The 27649-nt window shown below is 36.6% G+C and overlaps 1 protein-coding gene across 4 annotated transcripts in view; it reads left to right on the top strand.

The window, feature by feature from the left end:
* Positions 1-354: 354 nt before the first annotated feature.
* RPS6KA6 (ribosomal protein S6 kinase A6) overlaps positions 355-27649 on the top strand; it is a 169953-nt gene continuing 142658 nt past the window's right edge. The window contains exons 1-5 of one of the 4 annotated variants that reach the window (XM_070258661.1): positions 377-447; positions 1430-1616; positions 9384-9449; positions 11772-11951; positions 22928-23089. In XM_070258661.1, coding sequence (XP_070114762.1) covers positions 22979-23089 — 111 coding nt within the window. In that variant the 5' untranslated portion in view covers positions 377-447; positions 1430-1616; positions 9384-9449; positions 11772-11951; positions 22928-22978. Of the gene's footprint in view, positions 448-1429; positions 1617-9383; positions 9450-11771; positions 11952-22927; positions 23090-27649 lie in introns of all 4 variants that reach the window. The other 3 variants (XM_070258662.1, XM_070258660.1, XM_070258659.1) reach the window with 3 other exon arrangements.

Raw genomic sequence — 27649 nt, 5'->3', positions numbered from 1 at the left:
AGTTTTTCCCTTTGGATCCATTATACACTTGAGCCCCTTATTCTGTAGGACTTGCCTTCTCCCCTGTGTTGCTTGCGAGACTCATTTTTCAGAGTACTCTTTCTGCCTTACTGGCACACAGAATTGTCTGTGGGAATTGGGGAACCCAGGTACAGGGTCTGGACATCAGGCATTAGACAGTAGCTTCTTGATTTCGAGGCCAACCCCTGCCCTCAGTTAGGAAGCAGACAACACTGATGTAATGTCTATACAGATAGGGTTAAATGAGACATGGCCAAAAACTTGAGAGTTCTGATTTATGATTGGTGGGGCAGAAATTCCTGGAGTTCTGCCACTCCCAGGAGTGTATAAATGGGTAGCACTGAATTAGAATCTTCACAGGTGGTAGAGAGAAGACAGACACCCAAAACGGCCAGCACAGGCTCAGTAGCAGAGGGAAGCAATCAGGTAAGATTTCTGATTGCTATGGATATGGACTAGCCTGAGCCTTTCATTGAATGTATGTGTGTGTATGTGAGCGTGTGTGTGTGTGTATTCTGGGCACTGAGAGCTTAACTCAAATCACAGATCACAGATTTCTCCCCTGGAACTGTATATTGCTCCAGCTTTCTTTCTCCCCTGCCTCACACCTACCACATGGGTAAGTTGTGCCTGAAGAGTTGGTGTTTATAGAAGGCTGGAGTCTTTTCCTGAGGAAGACTGGACCTCTGTAGGTAACACTAGAGCTGATGAACTACATTTAGCTGGCCTCATTAAGGATGGTGCTGGCAAGAGAAGGGAGGGTGAAATCTCCTCTTCCCAGCCCAAGTAGGACTTGGAGGGACTAACCAGGGAGTTGGGAATCCTGTGCCAAAGCTGAGGAGGCCTTGAGGGATACCAGAAGGGTTGACATGAAATCTATTTGGATAATTCCTCACACTTGAACAATGCTTTTTGCTTTGCAAAGTGCTTCCACATCTGTGATTTCATTGGGTTCTTCTAGCACCTCTGTGAGAGGTGGTTAGATTCAATGTTAGAGGTGCAGGAACTTGTTCAATGACACAAAGCGAATCAGTGGAACTAAAAAATCAGGGCCCCTGCTTCCTTTTCCTGTGCCCTCCCACTGGAGTGGGCTGACTGCTTCTAGATGCATGTAAAGGGCCATCTTCTACACACTACATGAGTAGTTTTTCAAGAGTGTTCTTAGAACAGGCATGGGAATCCCAGAGTGAAGGACTAACGTCGTTGGTTTTTCCTGAGGACTGGGACAGCTTTCTTTCAGTAGACTTGAAGAGCTTTCCAGAATTCAACTTTGCTTTCTTTAGTAGCCATTCTCTCCCCTCTTTTTTAACAGATAGTTGCTACTCATTGCTTTCTCAAGTAAGAAAATGTCTATTCCTGCTATTCAAGCTAATAACCTCGCCAGACTCATTGATTTTTCTTCCTGCAGAACACTGGAAATAAATAGGTGGGTCTTACACTCTTGTGAGGACCACTAGGCTGTCTTCTGATCACATCTAGCCACTTGAAGTGTGGTCACTGTTTCTAACGAAGGACACCAGTATTGTCATTCAGAAACAAAGAGCCTCAGAGATTGAGCCGATAATCTCTCTTTGAATCCCGTTCTGGTTGTTAAGGTGAGTTGAAAAATGGGCATTTTTTTCTCCCCAAGTCAGCGGGTAGAGCTGTTCCTAGAATGTGACAAATGTGGCTCATCTCCCTGGGGCTGTAACTTTGAGGTACCCCTGCTGGTAGATAGAAGGTGAGGATGGCATTTCATGAACTGGTGCTAAAAGACCTGAAGTATATATACGCAAACATGTAAACATTTCATTCCTCCTCTGCAGCCACCTCCACCTGCTGCTCCAAGGTACAGCAGCCAGGGGTGGCTTTGTCCCTCCTCTCTTTTATGCATGTGCCCTCAGACTGACATCTAAGTGACTACTCTTCCATTCCCAGATTCCTTGTTATTCTCTGTAACCCAAATGTTGAGAAAGGAAAAACAAGGTGTGATTTCTCTAGGGCTTTTCATGTCCTAGAGATGACCCTACCTTTAGGCAAGTCATTGAGCTCAGACATACCTGGACAGACTACCTACTCACTCTTCTTCTCACTTTATAATTGTGATATGGTTCTTCTGTCTACCCACAACTACAGGAATTGCTCACCTCCTCCCTAGAATCAAGCAACTCCCTGGGTATAGAAGTCAATTTGGTGGCTGCCCTAACTTTGAATTCCTCTAGTTCCTGAGATACGTCACTATTGTTTAAAACTAAATGAAAGCATACAATAATAATATCTGAAAGAATAAGGGACAATTCCAAAAGCGCATTATGCAGATAATCGGATAGCGACTTATACTTTGGAGGAATCTGATTTGTATTACCCCAAATGGGTCTCACGTTACTAAAACACTGAGCGCTGTTGATTGATGATTTAGATATTTGTCTTATCCAAATAAGAATAAATCGATCTTTATTTCACAGACCTTAAAACTTTTTAAAATTGTTACTTGGTGCACAATCCCCTTCCCCAACTCCTAACCCTCCCATCTCTTCCTTAAGGACAGTTTTCTGTCTTCAGTTACATACAATTTGTCAATGTCCTTCTCCAAATGTGCCCCCCTTAAAATATTTACACACTGCATGTGGTATGATCCAGTCAGAGGACGGTGTAACAGCTTGATCTGGACACTGTCCTGTTTTAAATGACATTAACTTTGTTTTAAATTGCATTAGATTTGTCTGTTGGTGGTGCTGTTTTCTGTTTTTGGATTTTGTTTTTCAGCAGCCGCCTTTCACTGCTGGCTTTATTATGCTTATCATCAACAAAAATAACTAAAGGTGGCCACGTTATGCATATTGTTCTTAACTTGTATAACTTGTATAGTTAATTTTATAAACTAAATTAAGATATTTTGCATTACTTACTTCTTACATTTCATGTGGTTAGATTTTACCCATCCTTTCAGATTAGCATCAGACTGATGTGCTCTGCCTTCCAGTTTTGTCGACTTCCAATTTAAAAAGCATTCCTTTTCTATTTTCATTTGAGACCCTGATAACAATATGAATAAAATAGAAGAGCCTTATAATTTTCTACTGTTGTCAACAACGAATTAGTTAATACATTTGGTGGAATGGTTGGTTGCCTAACTATAAATCCTTCTATTACCTCAGGCCACATTTTGTCTGTTCTAACAACAGGGAGATAATATTATGTTCAATTCACATATGCTAGCTATAAGGCATTCATCTGATCTTTCAGGCTATTCACACTATCAAAAAAGGAAATGAGGCTAGTTTGGTCTGACTTATTCTTCATGAAGCCATGCTAGCTTATTGAAGATAAAATGGTCTCTGTCTTGCCAGTTCAAATTATCTGGATTTAACAAAGAGAAATTACCTGCCCTCAGACTTCAGAGCATTTTTACTGTCCTGACCAACCCCAGAAGTGGAACTCAAATTCCAATTGACAGAGCTAATGCTTCAGAAGCAGCCATTTTTAACACAAAACTGACCCAAAAGTCAGTATGATAGACTGAAGTAAAAGCTAGAAAATTGAGAGACTATAACCTTTGTCTGTTACGAAAAAAAAGGAGATGAGCAAGAGAAATATTAGTCTGTCACTTTTTCTATCCATATTAAGCACTCTTGTTTCTTTCTTCTCTGCAGTTTGGGTTAGAGACCAGGCGGAAGTTTAAAGAATATGTACTGATAGGAAGATTGAAGAAGCCTTACAAAGCAAAAAGAAGCAAAAGAATTTAAGGGAGCTGTGGTCTAGTAAAAAGAAAGTAACTTGAGCTCAAAACTTGGATGAAATTTGAGCTCTAGCACATTTTAGCTAAGTGACCTTGGGCAAGTCAATTAATTCTTTTGTTCCCTGGTTTCTGGGGTTTGCATTTTTTTTCCAAGATGGATGGTACTTCATGAAGCTGTTGTGAAGGCTAAATTCCTTTCTTCGCACAATATAAAAGCAAAGAGAAACTGTTCCCAATCGGGACTCACTTTCCTGCTGTTCTATTTTTGGAGACTGTCTTTTTTTGGAAGTTTTAGCTTGCTGTTTGTAAAGTTTCATTGGCAAGATGCACGTGTGAAACTGATCAAGTGTATAGGAATCTCCCTGCCTTTTGTATTGACGCCAAAGCTTGAAAGATAGAGAGCGTTATTAATGATGAGTATTTTACTATTTTTTTCCTTAGAAATGCAAAGTATGTTTTTTTCCTGTAACCTGAATTCCTTATCACTAACTTGGGTTACACAAATCAATATTCTATTTTCAGTTTTGCAAATTGGAAAAACAATGTGTAGCTGAATTGTTTAGATAAATGGTCTCCAACATGGACTGTGCAAAATATGCTATTGGGGTGTGGAAAGACAAACAGTATAACTATTTAGTTACTTTTCACTCATTCTCTTATGTTTTCTACTTTTTATGTAAGTTTTATAATATATATATATATAATTAGATTGATACATTAATATAATTGGCCTGCAAATTTTGGGGGCACGTACCCAAAATGTACCGATAAAGTACACAAAGTTTAGAGATCACTGGTTTGGAGGATGATAGAAACAAGATCAGAGAACTTTTGCTGGAAATTCATCATGTCTGAAATCAAATGCTTCCATTTCCCCTATAAATCTGCTCTTTCTCTTGACCTACATTTTTCTGTCAATGTTAGAATCATCCAAGTCGTTCACACTTGGAACTTGGGAGTCATTCTTTGCCTTCTCTCATCCATCACATAAAATTAGTTGCCAAGTCTATAATTTCTGAAACGTCTTTTATATCTGCCTCTTCCTTTCTAACTCTACTGCTACCACACTAACTCATGCATTAGTTTTTTTTTTTTTACATGGGTTACTGGAATATTGTAACAGCTTCCTAACTGCCTCCTTTCTCCTGACACAATTTAACTTACAATTTTTTTGTATGTATGAATGTCTTATCCCTACTATTTAGAGTTTCGGCTACTTAGAGGCAAGCAGGCATTGTCAGTGTTTTTTATCTCTTCCTCTATGGTGCCTTGCATGTGGTAGGCACTCAAATGTTTCTAAGTGGACAAAATTAGATTGGGATTTGTTTTCCTGTCTGGAACAGAGAGTTAGGGTTCAGGCTTTGGGGCTTGGAGTTCACATAATTCTTTCCAATTTATACAATCAGGTAAAGTTAGAGTTAATCTGGCAGTCTGAAAAAGCAGTGTTTCCTAAATCCGTATTCAGTATTCTTTTTAGCTACTCTGCAGATGTCACTTTACCTGAGAAAAGTATTTCATGAAGAAAATAAGTATATTGTTGATGAAACGCCACTTCTCTTTCCTAAAATATGCTCACAGGGAGAATTCTCTCTCATTCTTTCTCCTTATCTTTGGAGTCAAAGTTGAATTCTGGGCTATGCTTTATTGCCAACTTCCTATGATTACCTGGGTGAATTGTTATAAATTGTATAAGCTTCTATGTTTATAGAAATAATCAGGCCTACTTCCCTCGTCCCTTTCCTCACCTTCCTCCAGCTACCTCATAGAGATGGGAGAAATGTGATCCTACATCCGATATGACTTAAGATTATTAGAAGAAAAACTCATTATAAATTCAGAGCAATGTGATAAAGTTGCCTCTTGGGAAAAAAGGGAATGAAAATAAGATCAAACTGGCTCATCCCTATGTAATTATGGAATTGTGTTGTTAGCTTGTTCAAAGACCTTCATAAATGGTGTATATCTAGTAGTCTTGATGCAAAGGACTTACTGAATTAATAGCTAGCAATGCTTATATTCTTTCCTATGTATGTTACAAATACACTTGTTGAATTTTGCCCTTCGTCTTTCCACCTATCCAGCCACCAACTCTAGCATTTCCCTTTGAGTTTCCCATGAAAATTCCAATAAGTTTCTGTTTGGTATTTAGAATATAAACCATGTAGTTACTATAAATCTCCCTTTTTTTCATTTTAAGCACCAATTCACTAACATAAAATTTATTTAACATATTAAATATATACATCATTCATTTCTAGCTGTGCATTTCAAGCTCCAAGACTTCTTCCTTTTGTTTTTATCAGATTGTTTTAACACCAAAGAAACTCAGCACTCAATGATGATACTGGCATCAGTGACTTATCCTTGCTTCAGACTGATTATAGCCAACTCCTTTAGGTCCGCATGACAAACACGCTGCTGACATCACCATTGATTGCTCTGTTTCTCCCATGCCAAAGCAATCTGTTAAATCAGTGCAAAATTGATTTTTGTAACTTGAAGCTACAAGGATACAATTGGTTTCTAAGCTGCCACATCAATCAGATATTTAAAAAATTATTAGTGAGCCTGCGTGTAATTCATGGATGTGCCCACCCATGTGATTAGATGATGTGTTCTCTCTGTCTACACACATTTTTTCCTTGAGCGTCACGTAATATGTGCAGAATAAAAAAATTCAGAGAGATGTACCATACCGTATAGGCTACTTCATTTAGGTTACTTATGAATCATCTCAGAGCAGTTACTGTAGCAAATTTCTAAGCAATACTCGACTGTTGAAGAAGGTATGCTCTTTCAGTTATTTCAAGTTGATAAAATCCCAGAGACATTTTCTTGAGCAGGTTCTAATTTGGTAAATTAAATTTTGTTGTAAATCTACTGCTTTCAGTAGTTCCAGTTGAATAAGGTATTATTCTCTGGAGTAATTAGGGCCTCGACAATTATCGCCATTCCACACTTCCTATAGAAGTTTATTATAACGGGTTGCCTGAGCTTTAACTCTGTCAAATGTACTCCAGAATTAGCTTTGTTACAAAGATGTACGAACAAATTTCTACAAGTGTCATGTTTGTCAAGAGGTTTTAGGCTCTGGAGAGTACAAATAACTTCATAGTATTGAGGAGAATGGGATTTTGGTTACTTTTCAGTACTGAGATTTTATGAAACTGTCATGCATGTTGCAAATAGAAATTTATTGCTTTGTAGGGATATTCCGTGTGTGTATAAAGAGAGAATTGGAAAGATTTATATGATGGCAAACAAACGAAAAATTTCAGACAACTAGAGAGTGAAGTTAATTTATTCAGAAGTTTGAATCTCAAAACCTTATGAGAGCAGACCTAGCTTGTGTGGCTGGTTTCGGAAAACACTAAACTAAAAGAACTAATGAAAGGCAAGTAAGTAAGTTGGTCCTGACTGATATTCCATCCTCCTGGCTTCCTAGTGATTTCTGCATGGGTTCTTAATGAAAGAGACCTTTTTATAAGGGTCCAATACTACATGTTATTTTAAGATCAGCTATACTCATTGACCGTATGGTCACAAGGAGAGGGAATGCTTTAGTTCTGCCCCTCTACCTATTGTTCATGCTCAAGGAGGAGTCTCTTCTCTCATCCGTAGTCTAAGAATTAATTTTATAAAACTAATGAATTATCAGTTAGGAATTAATTTTATAAAAATGACATATTACATGTAAGGTATTTTCGTATAAGCTATAGCTATAATTCATCCCCAGTACAATCCCTATTTCACAGTTGAAAGAAGTAAAGCTTACATATTTCAAGTCACTCATTCAGGGTCACAAATTAATAAAAGGCAGAATTAGTATAGGATCCCTGGGTCCCCTTGAATTAGTAATAATGAGAATGGAAAAATTTACCTCTACCTGGACCCAAAAACAAGAACTCAAGGAGAAGCCATAGCGTAAGTGATGCTCTTCGTTTGTTGCTAATCTGGTTATGGAAATTCTTCATAACATGAACTCAGTTGCCCAATCTTCTTACAGTGATTTGCTTTTGGACTAGAAATATCCTGATAACTTGAAACAGCATCTATAAATGCCACCTTGCAGATTGTCACTGGGACGTGATCTATAACCAGGGTTTATCAACCCTCTCTAGTTACCGAGCTGATGCCTGGAAATTTCTCTCCATTTGCCAAAGCTACATTGTTAATTATTTGTTTTATATAAGTTTTAAAAATGTATCTATTGAGAGCCAACTGTGGAACAGCAGAGTGAGAGTCACTTGGAATCTGAAGGTCAGTTTTCATGTTCTCGCTCTCGCTCTCTTGCTGTGACCTTGGACAAGCTACCTGCCTAGGGGAAACCAATCTTAAATGGGTGGTTGTGATAATTAACAGAGTTGATGTTCGCAAAAGACTTTGTAAACTGTGAAAATACTATATAAAGTTTAGATAGTAAGCTTAATAGCTACATCTGAATATTTCACTATCTTAGAGGGTTTGCTTAATGGCCAAATTCTTTGTCTCTTGTCCAAACTTCATTGGTTTGTTGCTACGGTTCCTTCTCAATGCATCTTATGGTGATGATCAAAAGCAGCCATAGAATTCTTTTATCAGCTTTGTTTGAGAGCTAATTGCTGGTGAATCAAATGTGGTGAGGTATTGCCTCTTGTTTTAAACCAACCTATTGTTTCTCATATCTCAGTCTCTCTTAATTTTCTGGTGAATCTTGGGACCTTTACTCTTATTTTGACCAAATATAATTTAAGGATTGCCATACATATTTCTAAGTTAAATGTGTGCCTCAATTACTCTATGTTTTGAAAACAAAATGACATCTTTTAGTTTTTCTAAAGGACATATAGTGTTTTATTTTTTATGAATTTCCAAAGAATTTGATCTGAGTGTTGTTTTTAATGACCATCACTATCCTAAATCACCAAAACCTTCAGTTTCACTAAGCAAGCTATCTGTTTTTAGCCTTAAGATAATTCAATGTAACTTTCCATTTAAAACCTTGGCTAAACCAATGTAACAGTGAAATTCAGTTTTCAAGGCTGATTTTACTATTAGGGTGTTATAGTATAATCAAGGAACAAATGAACTATCTCCTACTCTTCATTTTAGTGGTATAAAGCCAGTCAATTTTCCCAACACTCTTATATAGATTATAATCATACTGGCTCTAAAAGGTTTATGTCAAGTATGACAATTTGGGGGCAATTTAAATTTTCAATCTTAATTATTCCTCTTCTCTGTCTTCATGTGAAAAGCCTATGGTTCAATTACAGCTTTAAGGTGCAACATATGTATTTTGTCACTAGTAATCTGACCGTTCTGTCTGTTTTGTCCATTCCTAAACTGGGCAGTTAAGTGTCACCAAAGGAAGCTGAGATTCTTTATAAACCTCTATCACATTTTCAAATGATTACTAGTATCCTTACATCCTAAACTCCATCCTCACCCTTATCAGTTTCCCTCTCAGTAGTCCTTACATTGACGTTGTCAAGTAGACATTTGTATACAAGAGCCTTTTTTTTGCTCTCCACCTCAAATCCTAATTTCTTCACTCTATCGTTTTTACAGTCTCTTCTATCTATCGAATAAGTGTCTTTCCTTTATGTACAGTGCTAACCCCTATACCCACGTCCTTAATTCTACTCTTATTCTGCCTTTACAGGAATTTTGGTTCATCTATTATCCAGGTCTATAGACAGAACCAACTTTTGGCCCAATAACAAATAAAGTAAGCAAACTTTTCTTCCTCTTTATTTTAGTATCTTCTCCTGCTGCAGTCTTGCCCTAGGAGTCCTCTCCATCACTCTCTTAACTAGTGATCATAGAATATTTGCGAATATAGCTGATAAAGTAGTGTGGTGTTAATTACTAATAATTACAAAAAGATCGGCCCTTGACCTTCTTTGGGAATAATTACACTTTAATTTGGGATGAAGGAAGTGCTGAAATCTACCAGCTTTGAAACTGTTAAATTAATGAATCCCTAAGGATGGAATTTTAACCATTAGTTAAGAAGATAGTTGGGGACATATGCCTTTCCCAATGTCTCTTAAATCACACTAGATAGGTAAGTGCCGATTTTAGCTACGTTAAAATCAGCCTTGTTCACCATTTAAAATGTTATTCTTGACACAGTCTGAGAGGATATTCTCTATAATTATTTGGTAGATGGTAAATGTCCACATAGTGAAATTTAAAGCAGTGTTGTCTAGTGCTGGTTTTACAATATTAACAAGAAATATTTTGCAATAGCTGTGGGTATTGGCATGAGCATCTTGTGTTAAAAATTATGCAGCAGTTCAGAGCCCAGTACTTTCAGATGGCTAATGAGTTTGGATAGCAAACTTTTGTTCAGATAGTCTAGTGAGTAACATCTGAATAATTATCTGTTAAATAATTTCCCATTTTGTTTAAAGCATGTTGCTTCAGTACCATGATATTTTTTTGTTTCCCAAATGCTTGCTTAAAATTCCAAAATCTTATAATCGAGTGCCCATCCTCCTAATATTCAACTTGGAGCAGTTGGAATCAGGATAGCTTTTATTTTGGTTTTTCTGGAAATCCTTATTGGGCCAACCGTGTGAATACTTTTTTAAACAGGTGACTTGACCTCCCCTTCTGCCCACCTCAGCTCCTGCTTTTTGATACTGGATCTCGTGTAAAATCCCAATTTTCATTAAAAAAAATTAGTCTAGGTTATTCATTAACATTTCTTGTATACACTGCTGTGACGTCGATAATCTCTACTATTATGAGACAGTTATCTATTTGTGGCCTTTAGGCTAGGCTGTTCATTCCTCTTTACCAGCATAAAGTTTAAATAAATACTTAAACAAGGAATAAGTAGAGTTTAAAATAAATCCACTGTGCTTTCCTTGAAATACTTTTAATACTTGACAAAATCAATGATATGCAACTTTTGGAGGAGAGCATCACTGGAATTCTGTCCAGTTGAGCTTCAGTAACTTTAAATAGTTTCATGATAACATTAAGGTGGTTTTCTATTATGTCAAACATTTATAGATTCCTTCATTCACAGGCATCACTTGCTCTTTCTTTGTCTTCTTTCATTATTGCAAGCAATAGCTTCATCTTCTGATTCATTAGCTAAAGGGGCTCCTTCCTTTACTATTTGATTAAGTCCCCATTCTTCTGCAACCTCCTGTTTAATGGCATTGATTTTTAGCTGTAGTTAGCATGTTTTCTTCCACAATAGCCTGCTGCCAATCTGCAACATTTTATTCATTTTACCTACTTTCCTTTTCTGAATGAGGATGCAAAGAAGGGGAGTGAGGAGAGCTGTGGGGATCCATTGTTGGCCTATGCTTTGTTTTTTCAAAAGTTTCCAGTCGAGTGACTTAAACAGAATAGCATAATTCCATTCCTCTTGCCTATTTAAGGCGAGTCCTGGGAAATGTGACTGGGTGATTGGTTGACTTGTATTTCAACCAATCACCCACTATTTCCCAAACTTCTCTGAGACTATTGTCTTGGTGGCTCTTGAAATCTTTTGTGTGCCTAATCACCGGGTATTAACAGTCATTCCACTGTCCACAATTTGAGACTGTCTTTTGGCGAAAGCAACAACTTCACTTTTGCTTTGCTTCTTCTTATTTTTATTTTTATTTATTTATTCTTTTGGTGAAGAAGATTGTCCCTGAGCTAACATCTGTTGCAAATCTTCCTCTTTTTTTGCTTGAGGAAGATTGTCCCTGAGCTAACATCTGTGCCAGTCTTCTTCTATTTTATATGTGGGATGCCACCACAGCATGGCTTGATGAGTGGTGTGTAGGTCGGCACCTGGGACCCAAACCAGCAAACCCCAGCCCACCAAAGTGGAGCATGCAAACTTAACCACTATGCCACTGGGCTGGCCCCACCTTTTCTTATTTTGGTCACAGTAATCAAGACCTCCACAAATGAGACTTCAATATATTAATTTTATTTTCTCTCTTTTGGGATTGTCAAATCATCTTAAAAGGAATATAATGGCAACCATCTCTTGATGAGGAGTCACTTGTATTTAACTAAAGTTTTGTGATTATTACAGGCATGCAGGGGAGTATGAGTTGCTAAGTTAAGGGAGTAGTTACCCCTGAACCAGATTTTTGCATGCAACCTCCCTCCACTGGGCCTCTCTGTAAGCCTTAGAGAGGAACATGTGATTGGGGAAGCTGACCTACATGTCAACCTTTCAACACTTGATCTACATGGCTTGGAGACCACCCAGGTAAGACTTTGAGATCTACTGTAGATCATTATCTAGTTGCTGGGGACAGCTGACCAAGGCTGTTTGGACTATAAGATGTCATATTTTGACAGAATTGTTATTATTAGTATTATTAATGACTAAGAATCCCACTAAGAAAGGAAAAGCAGAAGGAAAAAGTCATAGGGGAATAAAAAAGGGCATACTACTCATTCTGATTGATGATGAGAGAAGGAAGGTATGGCCCCCTATAAATGATGACTAAGATAATATCTCCAAAAACTTTTATCATTCACTTCCTAACCTGGGGCTCAACCAAAACTTATCTTGAAAAAAATATTAAGAAGTTCTTTAAAAGATTATCTTTGCTTTCGTTTGCCTAGATTGAGTGTGTCAGCAAAGGAGTCATGAAACTCGTGAGTGGTAAACCATCAAAGCTTTAAATTACAGATCATAAAATGGATTAAAATGATAAGAGGGTTTCAAAAGTGGGAAGAAAAAACTTGAGATAGGGATTGTTGCAGAAAATGTAAAAATAAATAATAAGGATTTCAAGAACAAAGAAGAGAATGATGGTCTATAGGGGAAATAGAGATAGAGATTTATTGCCAGAGGAGTTAGAGATGTCTAAAAAAATTATACAGACACACACACACACACATATTTATTACCAAAAATAGAGGGAAGGAAATAAAATATTGATGTTTCCTCCCTACCTACCCCTCCTCCCCAAAATAATTTTTTTTTCTTGAAGAAAGGAGGAGAAAATATGTTTATTCAAAAAGAGAAAAAAAGGAAATGAAGTATCTCCATGAAAGCTGTCAGAGTTCGGGGACTATAGACTAGACTGTAAAGGGAATTTGCAATCACTTCTTTGAATGAGAATACATTAAAATTGAAAATCGAGCAAGGAAGGGAGATATTAAAACTAAAGGACAGAGGATGAGGTGAGTGGAAAACAATGGTAGCTGGCATATCATGTGGCAACACCATTTGGGGGGAGAGTGAGCAGGGGGAGAAGAATTAACAGCTTCAAAGTTATTGTGAGATGAGATGGATTTTTGAGACATCTGAAATTTTGGGGCTCAACCCAAAACTTTATACTACTAAAAAGCTGATTAAAATTAACTACCTCTGAGGTTTTGAGCTCTTGGTTTGGGCTCACAAAAGAAGTAAATTCTCAATTGGAGTCTTATTTAGCAGCAATCTACCCACCCCCACAGTATTCACTTAGCAGAGCAGAGGAAGCACTGAACGTGGATTGAGTAGCTCAAGTTTTCTAATGATTCAACCCAATGCTAATGAAAATGTGTTTCTTTTTATGACTGCCTTAAGTGATGAATAATGAACTGCCTTATCTACCTCTCTCTATAGCTTCATACCTGGTTATAGTAAACTGTGCTTTTAGAAACATTCAGAAATGAGGGATTCTGTTTTGTGGACTGCTTTATCCTCAGGTCCTTTTATTATTGGTGCTTCACAAATATAAGTCGTTTGATTTTTCCCACAGCTCTAGAGGGTAGACTTTGTAATTCGAGAAGACAAAGCTAGAGGGGCAAAATGGCAGTGTGAGGATTCAGTTTGGAGCTTGTGATTCCCTTTGAAAATTGACACTTTTGTCAACAAGTATTTATTGAATACATAAGGCAGATTGAACTTTTTAAAAAGTGTGTAATTAAGATGTGGAACACTTTCTTCTTTTGCCAGTTTATAGAGTTTGAAGTAGCAGGTACAGTGCAGTTAAGAGATTTTTTTTATTACTCTTTTTTTCTATTTCTCAAGTAGAAGAAAGGAGGGAGGCGGTAGTAGCTGTGAGTGAACCAAGTGTCTCTATTTTTAACCTAGTATTTCTTCTGGTGCCTCTCTGCTTCTCACTTCAGAGTCCACCCTTTAAGTCAGCCCAGGGACTACAGTCATGGAAACAATAAATAAAATCTACGAACCAATTAAACATTATATGTATCCTCCAAACAACTGTTCCTTCTAAAACCACAGCAGTTTCTCCTAGGCTGGATACTCAAAGCCTCCCACTGAAAGGAAAGCCTGAATCTCATCCATTATCCAAATAAAGAAACACTTGGAATACATATTTGTGTATGCACTGAGCTTATTGAGATTAAAGTTTGAGCCAAGCAATTTGCATGTTTTGCAAAGTATTTGTCAAATCAGAGCTTGAACTGGATTCCTAATGTTGATTGCAAATCTAAGAGATTTTACTAATTGTGGGAAGATTTCTTAAAGGTAGACAATAGCATTTGCCTTCATAGCCATAATCTTCCCCAGGAATGTTGAATAGGTTACTAATTTTAAAGAATATTTGGATTTAAATTGGTACATGCATCAGTAAATGATTCCATATAGCCTGAGTTTGTATATACCGTTCAGAGGTATAAAACATTATTTGTGTGCATTAGCATTTTCATTTTTACTGCAGCGATACAGTTTCCGTGTGCTAAGAAATGCTGCTGTAAAATAGACTCCAGATCTCAGGTAAAAACCCATGGCTGGCTTTTAAGAAGGTGCTCAATTAAATACAAATGTCAACTAAAAGCCAAAGGAAATATGCTTCATTATCTCCATTTGTTCACACTCTCCCAAGAAAATTGATACCTTCTGCTTCTTCCATGTGATTACTTACTGCAATTTCTGATGCAGTGCTTGGTCAGTAATTAGGCAGATGGGCAGGAAGGGTTCTAGTACCTCTAGCTGACTCTGATGACTCTAGAAAAAACAAGTAGCATTGGTTACAGCAGCTGCAAAGAATGACCATTTAGTTTCTGACAATGTGGACTGTGAATGAAAGTGTAGGTGTGAATATGAGGGATAAAAGAGACCCAGAAACAGAAAGGGAGATGGAGAGCTAATAGTGATTCATGGCAAGTATAAAAACAGAGGTAATTTTAAAAGCAATGGATGACAGTCTATAAAATAAGCCCATTTAACTCATCACTAAGGAGAAATTGTGCCTAATGCTACCAAATATTTTTCCTTCAAAAACCCTTTGGATGATTTGTGTGACTTTTCATTGTAGAATTTCTATGATAGGTGTTACACGAACCAGAGCTTAAGCTAGGAAAATCTGAGGTGAGGTAATAAGAAAATAAATTAAAAACTTTTCCAAACTACGATTTGAGTTAATAACATCAAGGGTAAAATGGATTTTCTTCACTGGAAATAAACAAAAAGAGCTTTCAGAATTGTGTTTATGGGAAATAATTAAACATACTTTAAAGTTTAGTGCTTTCAATTGAGCATATGAGCAGTTTTCAAATGGGTTTAGATTTATCCATGGTATTAACATTTTAAAATGCCATCCCTAGCATATAAGTAAGTCACAGAGTGTAGACTAATGATTTGATTAGTGTAGTCGTTAATGGATCCCTGCAAGGCCCGGCTAGGCACTTCCCCCTTTGGCCTTTCCTTGCAATGTACAAGCACTAATTGGGTATTGCCAGGAGTATGGGATTGAAAGGGACACTGAACCCAAGGTGTCCATTTGCCCCTAAGTGCTGGTTTACTTATTCTTTCAGTTTATAAAAAGAGCCTATTGCAGAGGCCTCTTGAGTATATATACATAATTAATAACATAGGCCTCTTTGTCCAGGCACTTAAGCACTTGCCAAACAGGGGGAATCACAATATTAAGGCGGGGAAGAAAGGGAGATGTCCCCAGGCAACGTTTGATAAATAATAGTGGTCCTTTACTTTCACTGATTGTATCTGATAGGCAATGGGATTTGACAGGCAGGAATAAAAAGGAATGTGTATGCTATCAATCTGCTATAGAAGCTCAAGGGATTCTGGTAGGCATCTGCAGAATGACTTAAGGGGTACTAGAGAAGGCCACAAGTCTATCTCTCGAAAGTCTTTCATAGTGCCTGAAAGTGTCACACTTTGGAGTTAAGAAGGTGTGGAAGACTCTTATCAGTCCTAATTTGCTACCTCAGAGCAGAAACTCATTAGGCTTTTATAATCTATTAATGTCTTAACATGGGTTATTTTCACAGATCCGTTTCAATCTCCTAGCAAGTCTTTAAGAGGAAAAAACACACTATAGGTGAGGGTTCTTAGTGATGAATAGAAAGAGAAAGATCCAGAGCATAGATGGCTACTCCAGCTAAACAGGTTTGGGTGGAGAACTTGGGCATTTGAGGGGATAACAGAAAGACAAGGAAGGCCTAGGCATTGTATGGGCAGTGGCTGGAAGAGAAGAAGTAGAGAAAGAAGACATAAGTAGAAGGGCAAAAAAGCTTCTTTCCCACTTTTACAGCTTTGCTGAGCACCCTAGCCTTGTATAATGCACTCTCCTCTGTCTATGGCATCTATTTCTTTCAGAGCCTTTCATGAGCAGAAGATGGCCATGGTAGTAAAAGGAGACATTTAATAACCACAAGCCACCTCTTCTACTTTCCTGGTCTTTTTCTTTTCAGGGTCACAGATAGGGAAGAAAGATATAAAACAGCTTGACTCACAGGAGGCTAGGACATTGTCCTTCCCTGTGGACATTGAATGTAAAGCTGAGGTGAAAAGTCTTGAGAAAGAGTGGAGTATAACATCAATTAATTGGAAACAATTTTGTCAAAATTTTTGAGTTGGTTAACATACTTCTTTGTGAAGAGCCACATGTAAGAGTGTGGAGTGACGAGAAACTCTTTTCTCTCTATGGTGTAGGTGGCTATTAAAGTGAGGAAAAAAATATCAACTTCAACCCAGTAAAATAAGACTGTAGGAAATCAATCAGCTTGCAGAAATCTCTTATTGTTAACCTTCAAAATATTGCCTTCACATGGAATCTGGCTATAAAGACGAGTGTCATTGATAAAGAACTAGAAATCGTATACCATGAGTAATTCATTAGTGTTTTTTAACCCCTGAACACCTTTATTTTCAGGCATGAATTAATAGGGAAAAAAAATTGCCTTTGTGTGGTCCTGAATAGAGGGTTGGAAAAAACAAATGCATTCATGACATTTTGTTAAAACCAGGTTCTCATTCTCTAAGCTGAATATCTCTTTTATTACTAAAAGATGGGTCTTTAGTTCATTTGCTGTTTGGAAATAGCATTCTATTTGGTTTAAGATTTAGAAAAGCTGAGGGACTCTCTTGAAAATGGACCCAAATAATCAATAAGGTGGAGAGTAGGCCCTGACACAATTAAGGCTACTCTGTGGGGAGTAGAGAAGGAGAAGGAATAATATAATTGCTGTCTGCAAGAAAAGGAAATGCTGGTCACTTGTCTTCTATGACCATGAAATAGTTTGAAGAGGGAAAAAAAAAACAGCTAAATATTAAAGCAGGACAGATTATGGTGGGCCAAAAACAAGTTTTTCAGTATTAGGTTAAAAAAAAATGTCCATGGAAATGAAAACTATGTGAAAAAGTGTGGGGAGTCTCTGAGTTCTTGAGAAGTAATAATCATGGACTTGCAGGAATTTGCTATAATATTCTTCATAACTTTTTCTTATAAAGGTATTTTTAAATAATCAAAAAAGAATAATATCATTGTACGAGATTACTCTATTTTTAAAATGTACCTGTATTTCCCAATAATCCTACAATGAACACTATATTTTTTACAATCAGATAAAAAGTGATTAAAAAGTGTTAATGATGAGAGATGAAGGAATTACCTCTATTTATTATAGAGTGGACACCTATATTTTCCTACCAAAACCTCTTTTATATTTTTCTCTAGTTTTTCTTTCTGTCTTCCTTCTTCATTCTGCTAAGAATTTAAATATTTATTTGATAACCAGTTTTAGGTACCAATGTACTGTATTAAGTAAATAGATACAAATATGACTAAAGCACAGCCTCTATCTTCACATTACTTACAGTCTTATGGGAGACACAGAGTAGTGAATGAAACAATGGGGTAATTAGCACAGCAGAGTTATGAATAGGCTGTTATAGGACTTCAGAGAAGTGAAGTCCTGGAAGAATGTTTAATATCAAATCTGCAAGAGTCAATCTGAGTGAGACATATAGGAAATGTCCTAGGTAAAGAAGAAGCAGCGAGAACATTTTAGGCACAGGAAGCACTGTTTGCAAAAGCACAGAGTTGTGAAAGGGCTGACCATGTCTAGGGAATGGTGAAAAGTTCAGTGAAGAAGGAGAAGTCAAGGTTAACATCTAGATTTCTGGGAAGAATAACAAGGTAGTTAGAGCGGCCATTTACTGAGAATGGAAATAAAAGGAGAGGAGCAGTTCTAGGATTTTGGGTTTGGAGGTGGAGATTCCTAAATTCAGTTTGCGATATTTTGAATTAGAGTAGCTAAGGGAAGTTCAAGTGGAGAAATCAAACAGTTTAGAAGGGAGATCTGGATTGAAGATGAAATTTGTGACATATTAGCATATAGAAATAAGATCACAAGGAGAAGAGAGTGTAAAATGAGAAAAGTCAAGGGCTGACGGGAGAACACTGAGGAATATCAATACTCATGGGAATTTCGAAGGAAGTAGGTTTCCAAAAAGTACAATGAAAAAGTAGCTACACAGATAAGAGGAAAAGCAGGATCGCGTCTTAGAAATCAAAAGAAGAGGCATTTAAGTAAGAGGGAGATGGCAGTGTAACCATGGGATTTAGCAATAAATTGGCCACTGTTGACTGTGGCAATTCCAATGAATCAGTGGAGTGAAAATAAGATTATAGTAAGTTGAAGAGTGAATAATAGGTGTGGACATTGAACCAATGAATGTAGACAACTCATTAAAGATACCTGGCTATTATGCAGAAGCGGGTAATATTGCAATAACTAGAAAGGGGCATCGATTAAAAGGAGCCATGTTTGTTTGTTTGTTTGTTTTTTAAAATAGAGACTTAAGCATGTTTTAATGCTGTTGGGGAGAACTAGCAGAGAGGGAAAGGTTAAAGATACAGGAGAGAGAGAGAGAGAGAAAGAGAGAGTGAGTTTGGGATGGAGGAGTTGATGGAGTGGCAACCCTGAGACATGAAGAAGCAGTAAGATCAAGAGCATATATTATGTGGCAATATTAGTCTTATACCAAAGGTGGGTCACCTCTTCCATTGTACAGGAGGGAAAGAGGAGAGACTGATTGCAGAGTAGGTATGTTCATAGTTAGCATTGCAGAAAATTTGAGGGGTTCTCCTGTGATGGTTTTTAATTTCTCCACATAGCAAGAGGTGAGATTCGTCTGAAGAGACTAGAAGGCAGGGGAGTGGTCATGGTAAGAGAGTAGAGAACATTTGAAATAGCGGCTAAAAGAGAGCGAGATGGGAGGATGACTGGGTGGCACCGAAACCAAGTTGAAGTTAGAGAACAAGAATTTGCGTTAGGTAAATTTGTAATTTTCTCCAACAAATTTCAGGAATTTAATATAGTAGGGCCAAAGAGGTAGATATTTGGATTGATATATCTTTTGGAATTTATCATGTGTATGCTACATAAGGACAATGAATAAGAAAGGTGAGGAAATTGACAACAGAATAATTGAAGTGATAGATAATAGGATGTAGCCTGGATAGAGCAGTTAAAACAGGGATAGTCTCTTGACTATTTTATTTTTCCCCTGATTGTGCTTCCGAGGGGGTTGTTCCAAGAAAGCAGGCAGGCAGTAAAATTACATAGTTTTTGGGTTCTTGAAATATGTCAAAACACTAGTAACCTTGATTGCATAGCAGGGGCACTAGATATGTTATATGTAGTCTTATCAGAGGGGCAAAGATAGAAATTGTGTATGGAAGGGAATAAATGTTAAATCTAAAATGCTAAATCCTTGAAATTAAGATTTTAGTGGGAGGGACTTGGCAGGGAAAAGTGGTCAACATCAATGATCTGGGATAACAGAGTAAGTAGTACAGCAAAAGCATGGGATTTAGACTTAGTGAGATTCTGGAGGCACAATGCAAAATGCTGGCGATAGCTTTGTATGTTGTTTCAGCTCTGGTTTGGGCAGATGTGTTCAATTGACTTAAAGGCATAAGAACAGTATGAAGGGAAGAATTTGGTAAGACTTGGTGGTTAACTTGATAAAATAAGTAAAGGAAAGTGAGGAATCATAGATGGAAGAATGATATAATAGAGAGACAGAGGGTAGGCAGGAGATAGGAAAGGGACATTTATGAGTAAAATATTATGAGTTCTGTTTTGGATGTGAGGAATCTATAGTAATGATTAATAGCCATGTAAACATTTTCAGTAAGGAATATGAGACTGGATGTTGCCTGAAGATGTGATAAAAGCCATAAAAATGATTGAAATTTCTAAGGTAAAGAGTGAAAAAAGAGCAGAGGCATTAAAAACTAAGCCCACGGAAAGGTATAGAAGGAAGACTAACTAGTGAAATAAATAAAGAATGAATTTTTGAGGAGAAAAGAAAGGAATGAAGATAGATATTGTTATGGAGGTCAAAGGAAGAAAGAGGTTCAAGGTAGAGGTGATGGGCGACAACTTGCTGTGAAGAGAGAATGTGATTTCTTAACAAAGAAGTCTTTGGTGAACTCTGAGAAAGCAGTTTGTCCTAGGGAGGTGGAACATAAATAAAAATTAAAACGGTGTATATAGGGGGAGGTTACATAGAAAGAAGAGAAAGTTTATGTAGACCATTTAACCACAAAACAAAAAAAAAACAAGGTGGAAGCTAGAGGGAGCAGTAGGATTACATAATAGTCGTTTTCAGGGTTAGATATACCTATGCTTCCAAAAAGTTGTTAAAGATTAAAATATTTGATTATTATTCCATACATATTCTTGTTGTAAAATCTTCTAGTTATTCACCAAATCCATCAAACCGTCAACCAATGTACAGAGCCAATAAAGACTTTTAGTTGATTTTCCATCTGTGTTAGAATGTTAATACTACAGCCATGTCAGCTCATGTTTAATCATTTATAATATACCCTAACAATGTTTTTCTTTAATTTGGTTTTGGGAATAGATTCTCAGAAGTTTATGTACCAGTGTAAATGATTAAACTATAAACACACAGGCTAAGTTTGGGGGCTTGGCATACTAATGGTATTTAATGCTTAGGAACAACAGTTTTAAGGCTTAATCCTTAAAATTCACTTTTTTCTGGCCCTTATTTCTGAATCCAGGAAAGCAAAAATCTGCATCAATGTTTATAAATCTAGTTTATTTAGAAATAGTTCAACTCTGTAAATATATTTTGGAAACAAATAAAGAAACTATACCATTTTGTTTCATTGTTCTGCCAGATTAGAAGAATAATGGGGAAAGGAATTAGTAGCCAGTCTATTGGAAATTAACTTCTGTTTTTGTGTTTTATTTTCCTTATGTTCTCTCTTTACCAGAGTGGTGAGTATTGGAAAAAGCACAGCCTTTATGCTCAGATTTCAATCCTAGTGTGAGCTATAGCACTAATTAGTTGTGGGCACTTAACTTCTCTGAACTTCAGTTTTCTTTCCTGCAAAATGGGGATGGTATTATCTACTTTGTAGAATTTTGAGTATTTAATGAGGTAACTTACATAAAGCATCTAGGTCATTGCCTAACCTAGATATTTTTCCTTTTCTCCTTGCATTCTTCTTCGTCAAACCTCACCATTCTTGTCTATAAAATTGAATGCTATTTTCATTGTTTTTATTCATATCAGCTACAATGCTTATAGCCAAGTACATATTAATTCAGTCCAGGGTCACTAACAATCATGAATTTAGTGGTCTTGGTAATTGATTCTAACAGCTAATGTGCAAAAATATTTTCAAAGGGTACCTTTGAAGAATGAGAAGAAAAGACAACATAACATAGTAGTCATAATATTCACCTTTAATGGGACGAACTCTATTTTTTTGTATCACATTACGTTATTGGAGACTTTTGAAAAAGAAGGAGACAAGGACACATTAGTTTGGTGGAGAAAACTGTTCTGTTACCTATCCATTCCTTATAAATAGGATCTATACTTTTCAACAATACACTTTGCAATCCTATCATCTTTAAATGTTCCTTTAAAAAAGATAAAACTTTTTTTCCGAACCTAGTTATTTGGGAGTATTTAAGTAAAAATAGGAATGGTGCAAATATATAGAAGTTTTTTTTAATATTTGCATGAAATATTTAATGATAATTGATGATAGCACTTCTCCAACTCAATATCAGTTGCCTTGAATCCTTTTTAGAAGTAGGCGGAGCATAAATTATAAATAAATAAAATAAAATTTCAATGTCAGACTCCAGCTGTCCTCTGTCCCACATAAATCCAAGTGCTTAAAATTGCAAATTAACTTTACCTACATCTATACTAGGGAAACTGAAGTGCCAAGTATCTTTTCAATTGGTAAATACTTTAATCTTCCCAAACCTTTCATACATTGGTATAATCTATTTTAAATTTCACTGCGAACTTACATTGACATAATAATACAATGGTTTATTATAACTTAATATATATTGAAGGTTAATGGCATAGTAGATGCTGTCGATCGGGTTCACAGTCCAAGTTAATTACTCATGTTGATATTTGTGGCATCTAAATGCTGTATAATTAGGGACAATCTAATTATTGATAGAAGGGACATGGCCAATTGGCTGGTGGCCCAGAAGGTCTGGGCTGAGGTGGAAGGGTATATTTATGCCAGGAACTGCCCAGGGACAGAGACAGTTCTGGGATAAGAATGCCAGGAATTTAAGTGAGAAAGAGTAAGTGAAGGTCCCGGGAGAAAATAGAGGAAAAGGGAATAACTCAGCCTATTTTCTCCTTCCACGCCTGAAGGATATTTAAAGCCTAGGCTTTGTAGGAGGTGGGGTCTCATTCAACCTTTTTCCTGCATTCTCTTCCTCTTGTCCCAGAGAAAGAGTTGACCCAAGAGTTTCATTATTTTTATTATTATTATCATTATTATTACTACAGCCAGCATAAAACTCTCTCTATATCCCTGGAGAGCAAGGGTTAAGGTAAGATCTCCTATTCTGGAAACTTCTTCCCCTACTCCATCCCCTCCCCTTCCCCATGTATTGAATTGCCACGTTTCCCGGCTCCATCAATGTTTTACCTGAGTCACATTTTTTTTTCAGGCTGTACTCCAGGGGGAACACACTTATAGACAGTATCCACTTTGAGGTGCAATGAGTTCTAGAAGGACACATCGTAGAGCATCTGACCATAGGGCCAACTGCAATTTAAGCCTGTGCTGTTTCCTTCCATTCGTTGAGCTCCAGCGGAGACCTGAGAATCTGGTAAGAGCATCTAGAAATAATGCTTTGGGTTTTATTAGGCTGTGACTAAGGGGCAGAAGAGAGGGGATTGTTGAATGTCTTAGTGTTGTGACTGTGTGCAGATCTACTAAATAGATGTACTACGTTTGAGACTTTCTCTAAGGAACTCATACAAGTCCAAAGAATTCTGCCTTTTTGGGTGTGGGGGATTTAGGAGGTGGGATAAGATTGGGATTCTAAACAACTTTGACAAGCTAAAGTGGATAAAAATAAACGAGACAAAGTCTATTAAAGGCAAGCTCACTTAAGGAAGAATAGCAGATTACAGAAATGAGTACAAAATGGTCCTGGATTGGTTATGTATAAGTATAGCAAATAACTGCCTTGGGACTATTGGAGTCATAGGTCAAAAATGCCGGCAATAGAATGCCATATGGTTGAAAATGGTGACCATTATCTCATAGATAGATATGTATCCATATAGATATATTAATAGCATGAAGGGGCTGTGATGCAATCTCCTTGATATATTTTGCATTAGTCAGGTTTTAATCATGTCTTCCACGTGGAATAATATATTGTTTCAGTTGCCATGGCTTAAATGAGACGTGGAGTATTTAGAGAAGGACCAGCGTAAGCTAGCCAAAGTGGTTCCTTTGAAAGATTTAGAAAATGGCCCTGTAAAAAATTCCTAGCAGAACTGAAGGGTTAAATTAACCACAAGTTTTCAAATAGTTGGAAAGATGTCATACGAGGAGTGGAAGGGGTGGGTCAGGCAGCTGTTCAACATATCCACTCAAGTCAGATCAGAGGAGATGAGCTTTAATTATAGCCAGTCAAGTCAGAGGTTCAGTTTTATGTAACACTTCCCCTCACTCTGCAGACTGAAAAAGTAGAATTTTTTAAAAATAAAGACAGATAAAAAAATTTCCCCTTTGAGATTTCTCTGAATAGGGCAAACAGTTAACTTTATGAATTGGCTTTATTGCAGATTGGCCATATGGCAAAGTGGATCTATAAGTAGACTTTTGGAAAACCTTTTAAGTAATAGAAGTCTGTGAAATAAGGTTCATTCACCTTGGTATTAACAGTTCAAAGTGGAAAATTGGATTCCTAAACATCCATTTTGTTTCTCATTATAATTTTGATAGCATTTGCCCTCAGGGGTGTTTTTGAACAGTTACATAGACTTTAAGATTTCCAGGACCTCTTTTACATTTGTAAATATTTAACAACCTTTTTTCCAGTTCTCAATGTAGCTACACGTTTGTCGTTTATTTATGCTGACTTTCTAGGCTGTGTTCTGTCAGCATAAAAATGATAAACGTGAAAATATTTCTATTTAACCATCACATTTCTGGTTTGTGAGATTATTCTAGTTCTTATTTAGCTTTCTAACTCTAGAATTTTTCTCCATGCCCAAAGTAGATGTTTATGACAATTGGCTGAAATAAAGTGAGCCACTAAGCTGAATCTCAACTCATTTTTTATTCTATACTGACATAAATTCTCATAACATAAACTTATTTCAAGAGATACAATGAGAAATTGGAGAAAAGTAAGAATTTTTAATATGCTGCTGACTCACTCAGTATATATGATTGAGCACTGTGGTAGGCATGGATGTTTATTTTTCTTTATTCCAATTTCACCATTGCTGTATCTAAATGCACCAAGGCTGGATTACCAAATAGCTGGTAATTTCAGGCAATTAGCGACTCTTTTGGGTTTCAAAATATTCAAGACTGGTTTTTTACTTTATTTTTTTCAGTGAAATTTTCAGTGGAAATTTGACTCAATTAGTTGCTTCACCCAAAGTGAAGTGGAGCATTAGAACAATTATCCACATGATTTAAACAAAAAGATGACCTCTTTGACCTCAATTATAGTACCTGAATATTTTAAGCAAAATGTGAGTTTTGCTTGAGAACTGGAAAGAATGCTGGTGTTAAATGTTTAAAAGTATAAAATTTGTTCAGAAAACTGCCTGAATCCTCAACTTCTGTGTTAGTTTGCGTGTGTCTGCACGTTAACTGCAATAGTGCTAATTAATGCAATACATAAAGTACTGATTCCCAACAAGAAAGTCATTGTTTGAAGAGAAATAGCAATTCTAAATTGTCCTTGTGAGAACAAGCTTATTAGGAAAGGAGAAAAGATAACAGAGAGTCTAAGCTGTCTCTTGTAGTTATTGGTACATTTTTTGGTTATTTGCTATATTATCGTACCAAAAATGTATAATAAGATAAAAACAGACTGTGAAATTAACATTTGAAATAGCAGCAAGTCAAATAATACAGAGCACACTAACAAGTGGTTACAAACAGTGGTGGCTGAATAATTAGAGAGTCTTTGCTCCACAACAAACTTCTTTACTCCAACATCAGTTAGTTGAAACTAGTAGAAGAAACAAGGCAACAATAGTCTTTTATTGCAGAACAGTGCTTTAAAACAATAGAAAATGCAACATAATTTATTGTCATTACTTAGCAAATCAGGAAAACAGGAAAGCAATAACCCAGATAATTTGACTATAGAATAAGTTGTAGATTGAATGAATTTATAATTTTGAAATTGAAGTTGTCTATATAACCCCAAAAAACAGGCCACACAACTATTTGAATTTTGGCCCAGTGTGATCAATATAAATTAGTGACAAAATGCACATACATTTGCAATAATTAACCATTAATATGGCACCCTCCATCCTCATCTCCCCCCTTCCAAATGCTAGTAGGCATTTTCATACATTATCTTTTATGGTCCTCACAACTACTCTACAAGATAGGCTTAATTACATAAATTTAAAAATTGAGGAAATGGAAGTTAAGAGAGCTTAAGTAACTTTCCCAAGGTCACATAGCTAACATGCGGTACAAGCCATAATTTAAATCTCAGTCTGACGGATGCTACATCACATTGCTACTTGCTGATGAGAGAAAGAATATTTACATAGAGAAGTAGCCATTAAAACAACTGCCAGTGAACAGATGCCACCATTTACAAATATATTTATTATGTTATGAAGGTTTATTTGGAATCCAATTTGTAATATTTATTAGCTATGTGACTTTGGGCAAATCTTTTAATCCGGGCTCAGTTTTCCTCACTTATAGAAAAAACATGCAAATCTACGAAGCCTTTCTTTGGCACTTCCGTCTATATCATGTATGTAATTTCATGAAAGTCTTTCCGCTTTCAAGATAGTATGAGAAATAGACATGTACACAGATAAGTGCGATAAAATAGATATGTACAAAGCAAAGAGGTGACACAAACAAATGATCAACATTCATTCATCCAAGAATTATTTACTAAGCATTTACTATATGCTAGGCACTGTGCTGGATGATGGAGATATACAATGGTGAGAAAAGGTAGACGTGGCTCTGCTATCTTCTAGTTTACATTTTAACAGGAGAATCAGACAATAACAATCTCACAATAAATGTATGTATAATACAGAGCATAAGTGCCATGAAGGAAAGGTATGTGATGTTATCAGAACAAAAAGGAGAGGAATTTGACCTAATCTGTTGAGTTAAGATGGCTTCAGTGACGAGGGGTTGCTTGAACTAGGCTATGACAGAAATTTAGGAGTCTTTTGAGTAGATAAGGAGGGGAGGGCAAAACGTACAGAAATAGCTTATACAAATACCTGTAAGCTTAAGTAACATGGCGTAGTTAGGGAAATATAAGGTGTAAATGGGAAATTTATCAGAAGATGAGGCTGGAGACGTATAAAGGTGTTAGTTAATAAAGGGGCTTGTATGCTACTGAGTTTAGATTTAATTCTGAATATAATAGTCAGTCATTGAAGGTTTTTAATCCAGGAGATAACGTGATCAGATATATGTTAGGAAGTTCATCTTATCCTTGCTTCAAAGTCCAACTTAAATCTTAAATTCTAAAACGTCTTCTTTGATTTTCCTATCTTCTAGTAAGAATAAATCTTTTCTTTTTCTACACCGACAGCATACAATCTTCTTTCTATCAATATTACTGACATATGAGACTTTCTCCCACATTAGATTTTGAACTTGTGAAGGTCAGGAAATATCTTGGTCTCCTCTGTAGCAGATCTGCAGGGGAAAAATGTGTATAAGAAGCTGCAGAGATGAAAACAGAAAAGTTTCAGAGGCCTTACAAGCTAGACTCCCAGCGTAGGTCAAGAAAGCAAGTTAAGGAAATTACTTGGAGGCTCTTGAAATAGTCCAGGGAAGAAGTGATGAGTGAGTAAACTGGGACTGGTAAAAGGAGAAATGGAAAAGAGAGAACAGATCCAAGAGATTCATTTACACATGCGTTAATTCTTTCACAAGTATTTATTGAGCACCTTCTATATCCCAGGAACCAACTTAGTTGTTGAAGATACAGCATTGAACAAGACAGATATAGTTCTTGTCCTAATGAAGTTGGATGCAACATAATATGGTGGTTCAGAGCACTGGCTTCGGAATTACTGGGATTTGAATCCAGGTTCTATTACTTGTCAGTTGTGTGACTTAGGACAAATTACTTAACCTCTCAAAGGCTCCTCATCTACTAAATAGAGATACAAATATTACCTGTCTCATAGTA

The sequence above is a fragment of the Equus caballus genome, chromosome X (assembly GCF_041296265.1).
Source record: "Equus caballus isolate H_3958 breed thoroughbred chromosome X, TB-T2T, whole genome shotgun sequence".
Classification (NCBI taxonomy): Eukaryota; Metazoa; Chordata; class Mammalia; order Perissodactyla; family Equidae; genus Equus; species Equus caballus.
Note: the sequence above shows the minus strand (reverse complement) of the source record. Positions and strands in the feature narration are given on the sequence as shown.